The sequence below is a fragment of the Dendrobates tinctorius genome, unplaced genomic scaffold, assembly GCF_039654945.1.
Source record: "Dendrobates tinctorius isolate UK_male_01 unplaced genomic scaffold, ASM3965494v1 ptg000016l, whole genome shotgun sequence".
Classification (NCBI taxonomy): domain Eukaryota; kingdom Metazoa; phylum Chordata; class Amphibia; order Anura; family Dendrobatidae; genus Dendrobates; species Dendrobates tinctorius.
Window position 1 is genome coordinate 92,030,103 of NW_027361684.1, and position 12,095 is coordinate 92,042,197.

A 12,095-nucleotide genomic window follows, 5' to 3' on the forward strand; every position below is an offset into this window, starting at 1 on the left:
ACTGTTTTGTTGTTCATTTGAGCTGAAGAAAGCAGTTTTCCTTTTTTTTAGCTGAAAAGTTTGTTGTCCTTCATAAACTTTACTTTGTTTTGCTTAAAACCCTGTGCATATCCAAGTGACAACCAGAGAGCTAAAACCCCGCACAATACCAACAAAAATATAACAGAACTTTACCAGTGTTCTCACTGCAATGAAGCAAAATTGGCCGATCACCAATAGTTGAAACATTTCTCCCAAAAACATTATAATGTTTTTGCCTTCATTTAGTTTATATTGTTAATCACTATATGTGCAGGCTGGAAAAATAGAAAAACTGATAATTATAAAGCTTTCTACCCAGTCACTTAATGCCATGTGTCCTACGATTGCACATAAAGCATGATGAACGGCGTACAAGTTAAGATGGAAAATGAATCCAGATTTTGCAGCAGATTTAGAACAATGATAAAACATTTGGATGGTTTTCTTACAATTTTAAAAAATAAAACAAATAAAAGCCTAGTACATAATCTACGCAGTGAATTTTGTTATGTCTTGGATTCATGCATAGACTACAAATGGGAAATTTGCCCTGAGGTTTTCAAGAGTATCCAATTAGATCTAAAACATTTGGAAAATAATAAGTAAAAACATTAGTTCATTTTCTTTTTAATGGACATTGACAAGGGCAAACGAAAGGTATCAGTCAGCAAACAACAGAAATGCAAGGAGAACTCTGGTTATCACCTAGGACATTCTATTTCCTCCTATGGAAACCGCACACAGACATAACTACCAATATATACATTTCATTTTTTAATCATATGCAGCACATTGGGACTACAGAAATGTGTACATTATGAATTAAAGAATAGGAAAAGGTGTCATTCTTGTACACCAAACAAATCCTCAAGAAGGAGAAGATAGTTCACAATCTTCACTGCATTTGATGTTGTCTGTCCACTCCAATCAGCATCAAACTGCAAAGAAAAAAAATGATACACTATATATGTAATTGATTTGGCAGTAATTATAGAAAAAAAAAATAAACCTTCCTTCATGAGCCAAAATTAAATATGTAAACGAGTGGGAGATCTCTTCTGATGGTTAGCTCCCTCTCATCATCATCTTCATTCCCTCCTATTTTGATCAACCCCAAAAATGCATTTTTGTAATTTTATAGTTTCATTTTATATTTTAGATCAGTGAAATACCTAAGAACTTTGAGTGTTTAATCATTTTTTGTTTTTTGTTTTACAGAGACAGGAACTGCCCAAGCCCTTTATATATCTCTGTGTACATCTTTCATTTTCCCATACATCTAGTGCATTCAGTTACAATTTAAGGAAAAGAACTTATACCTAAGGAAGGCTTGTGGCAACATTTTTATGGGTCTAAAATTTGAAAGGCAAAGGCCTTTTGTAAAGGTGTTATACAAGGCTTTGCATTTCCTAGATGCGTCATTTTTTCTAGAGCATAAAGTTTCTCACCACTAAGGTCTCCAGTTTTCAGGAAAATGGCAATTTCTGATGGCTGTTAAGCAATTCTATCAAGCCAAGAAAGATTGGAGATGCATAGGTGACTTACTTGAGAGGTTGACCATGTGCATTACCACATCTTTTACATATAACCATTATTGGAGGTTGTGTGGGGGTCTGGGTTCCTCAACCTTAACTCACTCCTAAGAGCACAAATTCTATGGAAAATTGCTTCCATTAGGTTGGGGCTACATGGCAACTTTGGCCGCAACACAGGTTGTGCGACCAAAGTTCACTATGTCGCAGTACAACACAAGTGAATGGGATCACATTGCAACTCCTAGAGTACATTGCCAAGCAAGTCATAAAAATCCAAACACATCGGACTCCAGGGGTCAGAATGTGTCACCTTTCACTTGTACAAAAATATAGCAGCTACACGTGCTGATCTTTGCCCAAATGACTTGCTTTGCAGCCAAAGTAACCGTGTAGCTCCCATGCCTTTATGGAAGTATTTTTTTCTTAGACTTTGTCCTAAATAGAGATAAATAATCTAATAACTCAAAGAGAAATTCCCTGTTAATTATAGAGGACCTTGAATGAATTTGAGCATGTTAAGCTAGCCACATCAAGGATGGTGGCTGTAGACCTGACACTACCCTGAGATGAGATCTAGAAGGGTTTGTAATGACAAAAAACTCAGCTCTGCTGTATCTCTACACAGTAACTGTAGAGATCAGTTAAGAAAGGAGGTGTATTCTTTTCTCCTCTGCAGGACTGTGGCTGCTTATGATTGGTCAACTTCATCCAGGGGAAGAAGTATAAACCACCTGAAAAAAATCTCTGGTAACACCCAATTGAACTAAAACATAAATTATAACATAAGCTTTACATGTTAATATCTCCATAATGTAGGGAAGAAATTAAAAAGATAAACTTAATTTTACCCTGCTCTGCAGGCACTATAGTGTGATGTGGCCAGTTAAAACATGCTCAATCTGGTGAAGGGTCCAGGGTTATTTCCATTGTAGCAAATTATTTTAGTTACTTGCAGGAGATAATTTGATGATAGCTGGAGGTCTGGCTGCTGGGAACCCACAGATTCTGAGAACAGGGCCCTGAAATGGCTCATTAGAATTATCAGTGGCTCCATTCATTGCTTATGGGTCTGTGTGAGATAAGTGAGATCTGTACTCGGCCATCTCCCAAAGTATCCTAGCTAATGAATTCATTGAAGCATCTTCAAAAATGTATTATATTGAAAATAAATAAATAAAAATAAAAAAGGCATTTCAGGGCCCCGTTGGAGTCAGAACTCCAGCAATCATCAAGTTATCACCTATCCTGTGAGCATAACTTCTTAAGATAATAATAACCTTTTAAGCAACTGAAAAAATGCACAAACAAAAAAGAAAACAGATTTTTATGAATTGGACTTTAAAGGCGACAGAGTTGGGATAATGAAGAAGCTGTCAGACAAGGCAAAGTTTTGGAAATTTGAAAGGTTCTCTTAAAAGAATTAACATTTTCAAAACTAATTATGTAATTAATAAAGATATGATCTATCAGCTAGCTATGAGCATAACAATAGAATGGAGACATGTACGGTATTTTAAGTCACAGCAAAATATATTTACACTATGATTTTAGACCACTGAAATTTTGTTTCATACTTGATTTCATGTTTGGACCAAATTTAGCTCAGGGAATCCCAAAACTTCTGATATCAATTGTCACAATTGCGTCCGAGAATAGAAGAGAACAAGTTACATTCATTCCTTGCTACTCTTGGACCATATATTTACATCAGTGCACTAATGGATGATGCATGATCAAATTCAGTAAATGGTTAATGTAGTACTGAATGTCCCTCTGTCCCTCAAGTGATAATCTGTTGTTCTGTTCACACCTCTATTAGTACTTTTCCATCAGGTTTACAGTGATTTTTGACAATAAAAATAACTTAAAATGCTGTGCCGTTCTAACTACTAAAAGAAAAATTACGCCCCCCCTTATACGTACTGCGATGTGTCAAAATCTCTTTTTCAAAACTACATAGTTACTAGTCTTAAAAAAAAAAAAAAAAAACATACCCTTGTCCATCAAGTTCAACTGGAGATGGCAGAAGACATGGATTTAGGGGGGTATGAGTAAACTTTAGTACTTTCTTAGTTTTGCATTAGTCAGTACACAAAGGTTTTATTTTATTAACGCTAGGTGTTTGGGTTTAAGGCAGAGCAGAGTGTCTCTACCTTGACTATGGTATCAACAGATAGTCTGAGGGATTCAGATATTTATTATGCTTGCTTATATAGCAACATTACACAGAACTTTACAGACATTGTTATCACTGTCACCATTGGAGTTCACAATCTATAAACCAAATTCCCAAGAATTGAGACCATTTGGAAATTGTAAAGAAAACAAGAATGCACTGATTTGGAAATCTCTTAGGGCTCATACTCACATTTGAGAAACCCGGACGAGTCTCGCATCTTAATACCCGGTACTGCCGCCGGCACTCGAATTGGAGCGTTCAGCTGCATGTAATTCTATGCAGCTAAATGCTCCCCGCTCCCGAGTGCCAGCGGCAGTGCCGAGTATTGACGTGCAAGACTCGTCTGAGTTTCTCGCATGTGAATATGAACCCTTATACACATATTTTACTCACAACAGAACATAGAACACAGATTAGAAGGCGAATGTTACACACTTTTTCATTTATTTTGTAAAAAAATTAACTCATTTAGAAATTGAGAGCAGCAACACATGTCAAAAATGTTGGGACAGGGTTAACAAAGGGCTGAAAAACTAAATGGTACTCATGAAAAACAGCTAGAGAATCAGTCCTATGACTGTATAAAAAGAGCATGTTAGAGAGGCAGAGTCTCTCTAAAGCAAATATGGTTAAAGGTTCACCAATCTGCGAACAATTGTATCTAAAAATTATACAACAATTTCAGAAAAATGTTTTTCAACTTTAAATTGCAAGAACATTTAATATCCCATCTACAGTACATAATATCGTTAAAAGATTCAGAGGAAGGAAGAGATGCATGGGGACCCCACTGCTGATGCATTTGATTGGCCGCGTTGAGTGAGAAGGGGAGATGGTGACGCAGTATATCAATGCGTTGCAGGAGATGCATGCACATATTACTAAGAGGAAAGATTTGGGGACTTTGGGAGTGGGACCACCTGATAGGATCTTGAGAGATCAGTTTGTGCCGGGTCTAAGGAATGCGTCGCTTAAGTAGGCTTTGCGAGAACACTTGCACACTAGCCCGTGTATGACCGTAGTAGAAGTGGAGGCAGAGGCACGCGTGAGAGAGCAGTAGCAGGGGGTGGTGGCCCTAGCAGGGATGGCCCGGAGCTATGAAGTACCTACCCAGCCCATAGCAGAGCTGGAGTGGGCCCGAGAGATCCGGAAAGAAATACAGGAAATGCGGAGTGAATGGTCCAGTTTCAGAAGAGCCCCCGCTCCAGTCCAAGAGCTGCCGAGAGAAGCCTCCTCAACAAGAGATAGAAGTGATTCAGGGTCTCGCCTTTCCATCAGACCTCGTCAGGGAATGAGACCACTTGGAGCAGAAGGGGGCCTGGCGTGCTACAGATGTGGGAAGACAAAACATTACGCTCGAGGCTGTGCGAGCTGAGGATGGCTCTTGCCACGGCAGTCATTAAACTAGTGGGCTCCATGGCTGAGGGACGCAGCCCGGAGCCGGGAAGACAAAGGCAAAGGAAGGGTAAAGGAAGTCCCGAAAACATCGTTTCTGCAAGCCCTACGGTCTGGGCTGAGGTAAATGGGTAAGCTGTTCATTGCTTGGTAGACAACGGGTCACAGGTGCCAGAAGCCTACTTCAGACGACACGTCCCAGAGGTATCATGGCCAGAGTAGGAGCTAGTAATTCGACTGACAGCAGCCAACCAATTGCCCATTCCGGTTGCTGGAATGGTCTGGATAGAGATCAGAGTGTGCGGGAAGGATGTAGGCCGTAAAGGGGTCATTTTGGGCACAGTAGATGACGGCCGTGGACCATAATACCTTTTGGGATGAATGTGCTTAAAGAGATGGGACAGCTTTTGATTAATGAGCCACGAGAGCCTTTCCTGAACCAGTGGAGCCCTTAAACCCCTCAACGGAAGGTGTTTCAGCAATTGATCCGAGCTGCTCAAGCTCAGGAGACGTCGGGGGAAGAAAAATTCTTGAGGAAAGTGATGGTATCTGCGGCTGCAAAATTACCCTACAGCCCGGCCAGACTGTGCTCACATTACCAGTGCGAGCTTGTACCCCCCTTGAGGGAGTGAAAGTGCAAATAGAACCGTCATCGATGGATCAAATACCCCCTGGGCTGCTCGTAGCCCGGACATTAACCACAGTTCAGGACGGCAATGTTGTAGTACGGTGCGTCAACCTGAGGACTGAACATCTCACTCTCCTGCCCAAGAGTGAAGTGGCCCAGATCTTGGGGATGCCAGATGAGCTAATGCAACCTGAAGCAGGTCAACTGGCTGTTGTGTGAGGAGATCCATGGACTCTAGCAGTTACAATGACACCGGATCCCCCGCCTAGCAGCGTGAAAGAGGGTCATAGAATCTTAGAATCATAGAATCGTAGAGTTGGAAGGGACCTCCTGGGCCATCTGGTCCAACCCTCTGCTCAAAGCAGGATTCGCTAAATCATCCCAGACAGATATCTGTTCAGCCTCTGTTTGAAGACTTCTATTGAAGAAGAACTCACCACCTGTCGTGGCAGCCTGTTCCACTCATTGATCACTCTAACTGTCAAAAAGTTTTTTCTAATATCTAATCTGTGTCTCCTCCCATTCAGTTTCATCCCATTGCTTCTAGTCTTTCCTTGTGCAAATGAGAATAAAGATGATCCTTCTGCAATGTGACAGCCCTTGAGATATTTGTAGACAGTTATTAAGTGTCCTCTCAGTCTTCTCTTTTGCAAGCTAAACATTCTCAAATCCTGCAACCTTTCCTCATAAGACAGGGTTTGCAGACCGGTCACCATTCTGGTCGTTCTTTTCTGAACTTGCTCCAGTTTGTTGATGTCTTTTTTTAAAATGTGGCGCCCAAAACTGGATACAGTATTCCAGATGAGGTCTGACCAAAGAGGAGTAGAGGGCAATAATGACTTCACGTGATCTAGACTGTATGCTTCTGTTAATACATCCTATAATTGCATTTGCCTTTTTTGCTGCTGCATCACACTGTTGACTCATATTCAGTCTGTGATCTATTAGTATACCCAAGTCTTTTTCACATGTGCTGTTGCTTAGCCCTATTCCTCCCATTCTGTATATGCTTTTTTCATTTTTATTGCCCAGATGTAGTACTTTGCATTTTTCCCTGTTAAAAACCATTCTGTTAGTCGCTGCCCACTGCTCCAGTTTATTTATATCTTTTTGAATCTTCTCTCTCTCTTCTCTAGTATTAGCTATCCCTCCTAGCTTTGTGTCATCAGCAAATTTAATCAGTTTACCCTCAATTCCTTCATCTAAATCGTTGATAAAGATGTTGAACAATACAGGGCCCAGGACAGAGCCCTGTGGTACCCCACTTGAGACATTCTTCCAACTGGATGTGCAGGCATTTACGACCACTCTTTGGGTCCGATCACTAAGCCTTTTATGAATCCACCTAACAGTTGCCTTGTCCATTCCATACTTAGTCATTTTTTCAATAAGGATTGTGTGAGATACTTTGTCAAATGCTTTGCTGAAGTCAAGATATACTATGTCTACAGCATTTCCCTGATCCACCCAATCAGTGATTCTGTCATAGAAGGAAATTAAGTTAGTCTGACATGACAAACCCATGCTGACTCTGTTTAATCACTTCATTCTTATCCAAGTACTGACATACATGTTTAATAATTTGTTCAATCTTAGAGTTGATGAGGGCAGAATTGACAGGACTATCACCTCAACAGGTGCAACAGGTAGAGGATGTGCTGGAGCGTTATCAGGAGGTCCTTGCCCGCCATGAAGATGACTCCAGTTGCACTCAGACCATCACTCATGAAATCCCTATGGGGTGTGCCGCGCTAGTTCGGGAAAGATACCATCAAATACCTCCCCAGATGTATAAAGAAGTGAAGGAGATGTTGGCTCATATTTTGCAAACTGGAGTGATACGAGAAAGTCAGAGTCCATGGACGGCTGCCATTGTGCTGGTTCAAAAAAAAACATGGGACCTTACGTTTCTGTGTCGATTACAGATGGCTGAATACCTGTACAGTGAGGGACTCTTCGTTGACGAGAATTGAGGAGTCCCTATCTGCCTTGGGACAAGTGAAGTACTTTTCTACCCTTGATCTGGCCAGTGGGTACTAGCAGGTGCTCATGGCTGAATATAACCGGCCAAAGACGGCATTTGTATTGCCCATGGGGTTGTTTGAGTTCAGCCGTATGCCCTTCGGCCAAACTAATTCCCCAGGAACGTTCGAGCGCTTGATGGAGAGATATCTGGGGGATTTGAATTTCGAGGCTACAATGAGGAAGCTATTGTTTAGTGACACTTGCGTTGGGGTTGGCGCACAGGAGTGCTAGCCTGTCTACAGCTATGGGTAATGACTGCTACATATGATGTATACACACATATGTTTACTAACTCTCACTAGAGTGTCCACTGCTGCTATTATATATTATAGCGGATATTGTTCCATTTCTTGCAATGTGGGCATCAATGTGGGTATACAGCAGCAGTTGAACCTACACTAATTACTATATACTGCTGCAGACCATTTTGTTTAAATGCCGCACTTGAATGATATATTTACTATACATATAGTCATTTGAATTACTTGAGAGATGGTTACAATATTTTGACTACTGTGCAGACATTGCTCTATGGTCTATTTATATAGATAGCACTCCCTGTGCTATTTACTTTGGTTCTTATGTCACTGGTTTCACTCTGTGTTACTTATTTGCTCCAATTATAATATGCATTTGTTTGTGTATATTTTGTTTCCTGATTTTAACATTTTTTCTAATAAAATGTAAACAGCTTTATTGATATAGCATGACTCATTGGCCTCTTTATGTCTAATATTTTGATTGAGTTGCTATTTATCTGATATATTGGTATTTTTTTTGCATAGATTTGCATAAACCTTAATGATGTTCATTAGGGGTTTCTTTGTTATACTGATTTAACTTGACGATATCATTGTTTACGCACCCACCTTTGAAGAACATCTTCAGCACCTGAAGCAAGTGTTAAGTCGGTTACCTAAAAGGTGAAGCCACAGAAATGCCATCTCTTCCACTAGCAGATCGAATATTTGGGACATATTGTGTCCAGTGAAGGGGTAAGAGCTGCATGTGAAAAGGTGGCGGCTGTGCAAGAATGGCCCATCCCTACGACAATGAAAGATGTACGGGCCTTCCTGGGGTTTACCGGTTACTACCAAAGATTTGCGAAGAATTTCACCCATATTGCCAACCACTTGCTGGAACTGCTAAAGGGAGTGCCAGCCGGCTCGAGGAGCCGAACCATTCAGTGGGGAAGCCGTCAAGAAGAAGCCTTCTCAGCCTTGAAAATGGCCCTGACGGAGGCCCCCATACTCGCCTATGCAGATATTTCACAGCCCTTCATTCTCCATACCAATGGAAGTTTACATGGTTTGGGGGCAGTCCTGTCACAGATACAAGGGGAGAAAGAACGAGTGATGGCCTACGCAAGCCAATCTCTTCATGACTCAGAACGAAACCCAGACAATTATAGCTCTTTCAAGTTGGAGCTGCTGGCACTGGTGTGGGCAATGACTGAGAAGTTTGCAGAGTACTTGTTCGGATCAGAGGTCCTGGTGCAGATGGACAACAATCCCCTAGTCACCTGGAAAATGCAAAGTTAGGGGCCTTAAAACAACAGTGGGTGGCCCGCATGGCGAAGTATCGGTACAAGATTGTCTACCAGGCCATGGCCAAAAACATGCTGACACCCTCTCCAGGGTGACTCACAAACATCCTGACCGTGATCGAGATGAAGAGCTTGAGGTGGAGGAGATCCCTGGCTTCCGGAACCTGGTTGCATCGTTAGTGGCAACGCAGGGACAGATGGAAGAGGCGTCCGAAGATCAGGTGCTGGGGCGGCCTTGGGATGACTGGGGATTCAACTGATGGATAAAGAGACTGCTCAGCTGAGACAATGGATGGCACTGAAACAACTTCCTAGTCTGAGAGAGAAATGCTTTATATTCAGGAGCTTCGCGGATTCTGGGGCAATGAGGGATGGACTGTTGTATTGGAAAGTGCAGTTGTTGCAAGAAGATGGGGTCACTTGGCAAGTAGTGTTCCCAGAGAAGCTGATTAAAATAGTAGCTACAGAGGCTCATGAGCGAGGGACTTACTTCGGTCCAGAGAAGAAGTTCCGTGGTTACAGAGGCTAGTGTATCACCCACAATTGAGTACAGCGGTGTAAAATGCTTGCCAACAATGTCGGAGCTGTGAAATGGCCAAACCCCCAGAGCAACGAACCCCAATACAGGCCCATTGTGTCCTCTGCTCCCTTAGAGGTTCTAATGATTGACTACTTCACTATTGGACCGGTGCATCTTGGATATGAACATTGCCTGGTCATGACCAACCATTTCACAAAGCTTGCTGTGGTAACATGTATGGTTGCCCAAGGAGGATTCATTCTGATCAAGGCACCTGCTTCCAGGGGCGAGTTATGGAAGAATTTCATTGTTTATATCGGTTTGAGAAATTCAGAACTACTCCTTATAACCCTCAAGGGGATGGGACCTGTGAACGCTTCAATCAGACATTGATCCAGATGCTGCACACGCTGGAGGAAGACTAGAAGATACGGTAGCCTGAGTTCGTGGCTAAGCTGGTGTGGGTGTACAATAACCGAGTGCACAGTATGACAGGGTTCACTCAGTACACCTTGCTGTTCAGGCACAGAGGACGAGAGATTAAAGAGTTGGACCCTGATGTGGACTACCTACGGATGGGGGTGTCCTCCTGGGTTCTGGAACACCGGCATCGACTACAGACTCTCCGTTGGCTGGTACAGACAAAGGTTCAAGAACTCAAGCATCATGAGGCGCCACCTATCCAAGGGCCAGCACTGAGACCCGAGGATCGAGTGCTGGTCTGGAATAAGCAGCCCGGGGAAAATTGGAAAGCTTATCGGAGCAAACCCTGCATCGAGTGACACGACAAGTCAGCTCTCATGGTCTGGTGTATGAAGTTCAGCCTGAACGGAGAAGGAGTGCCCACTCGAGTAGTCCATCGTGACATGTTGCAGCCCTGTCTGTCCGAAGAACCCAAGGGTGAAGAGGAGTCAACAAAGGCTGCCGAGGTGCCCACTTCGCTGGTTCCTGACTTCGATGGAGAAGAAGGAGTGCCAGCCTTGCACCCAGACCTCAATGCGTCGCAATCTATCACTCCAAGGGAGAAAAGCACTGAGTCACCGATGCTTGAAGCCACTGAAATGGCAAGCCCACTGAATCAGAGCAGCTCTCCGCTGCCTATGGGTCAGCCCGGATTACAACAATCAGAGCGAACTACAGCTGGGATGTCTCCCACCTGCTATGAGCAAGATCAATTCATTTGGCAACGAATTAGTCAAGAAGTTGAGAATTGTGAATGCCTGGTGAAGGAGCTCTCGCCCATGGCATGGCTAGTTAAAAGACAGCGAGGGGTGCAGAAGGGAGGACCGGGCTGTGGGTACTGATGGAGTGCCGGGTCTGGAACTGCTGGGGCCAAGCCGCATGTTGCAAGAGGAAAGGAGATTAGAGATGGTTCAAACTCTTAACCTAGGCGAAGGTGGCGTGGCTAGCGAGAGGGAGTTAAAAGGGTTTGCGTGGGAAAGAGAAGGGGCTTCCCGCTGGAGAGCAGAGTGAGTGAGGACCGTTGACGGACTGTGAGGATAGGCCGCAGAGTAGAGCTCTGGACAGGCGCGGCGAAGACTCTCAAGTACCGGCGGGCGTGCAAGGAAGCAAATGCCGAGTGGAGGGTTACAGAGGACTCCACTCTCTTGCACAGCAGCTGAATGGAATAGGGGCACAGCGGGAAAAAACACTGCTGCCAGAAGTGAGACATTTGTTAGGCAGGTAAGCCTGAAGACTCATCACCGGCCTCAGCCTGCAGCCAAGCAACCATCAGACTCTGCGAGAGAAATGGACAACCGAGTCACATTTCTGAATAACTGAATTACCATTATCCTGTTTAACCCTCATTTCTTTAATCATATTTCCATTGTTTTCTGCCTGCGAGGAGGATATTCCTGTCTTGATAAAGTGAATAATTGTTAACCCTTGCTCTGTGCCTCTGTGTCACTGCATCTGTATACCTGTGGTACACGACTTTAGCAATTAAGAAAACTATGTATTCTGTGATTCTACATTTTCCTATTTTGGGCGGCTCTGACAGCCTAAGATTGGGAAAAATTATGTGACACTGTATGCTCTGGCCAAACTTTCCTAACTTTTGACAGATTGACAAATGAAAAGCTCTGGATTAGCTCCATTGAATAACTCTGGGTACTTCAAGGCAGAAATCACAATTTTAACATTGGATTTCTGTCACTGATTATAATCATTTGGACTACTTTCCCAAAAACCTTGGTGCTGTAAGCGAAGAGCAAGGAGAAAAATGTAATCAGGATATCAATGAG

At 43.0% G+C, this 12,095-nt stretch overlaps 1 protein-coding gene across 3 annotated transcripts in view; it reads right to left on the minus strand.

Annotated features, from left to right (window-relative positions):
- Positions 1 to 632: 632 nt before the first annotated feature.
- EFHC2 (EF-hand domain containing 2) overlaps positions 633 to 12,095 on the minus strand; it is a 94,666-nt gene continuing 83,203 nt past the window's right edge. For all 3 annotated transcript variants that reach the window (XM_073566062.1, XM_073566061.1, XM_073566063.1), the window contains one exon: positions 633 to 959. In XM_073566062.1, the coding sequence (XP_073422163.1) occupies positions 864 to 959 (96 nt within the window). In that variant the 3' untranslated portion in view covers positions 633 to 863. The remainder of the gene's footprint in view (positions 960 to 12,095) is intronic.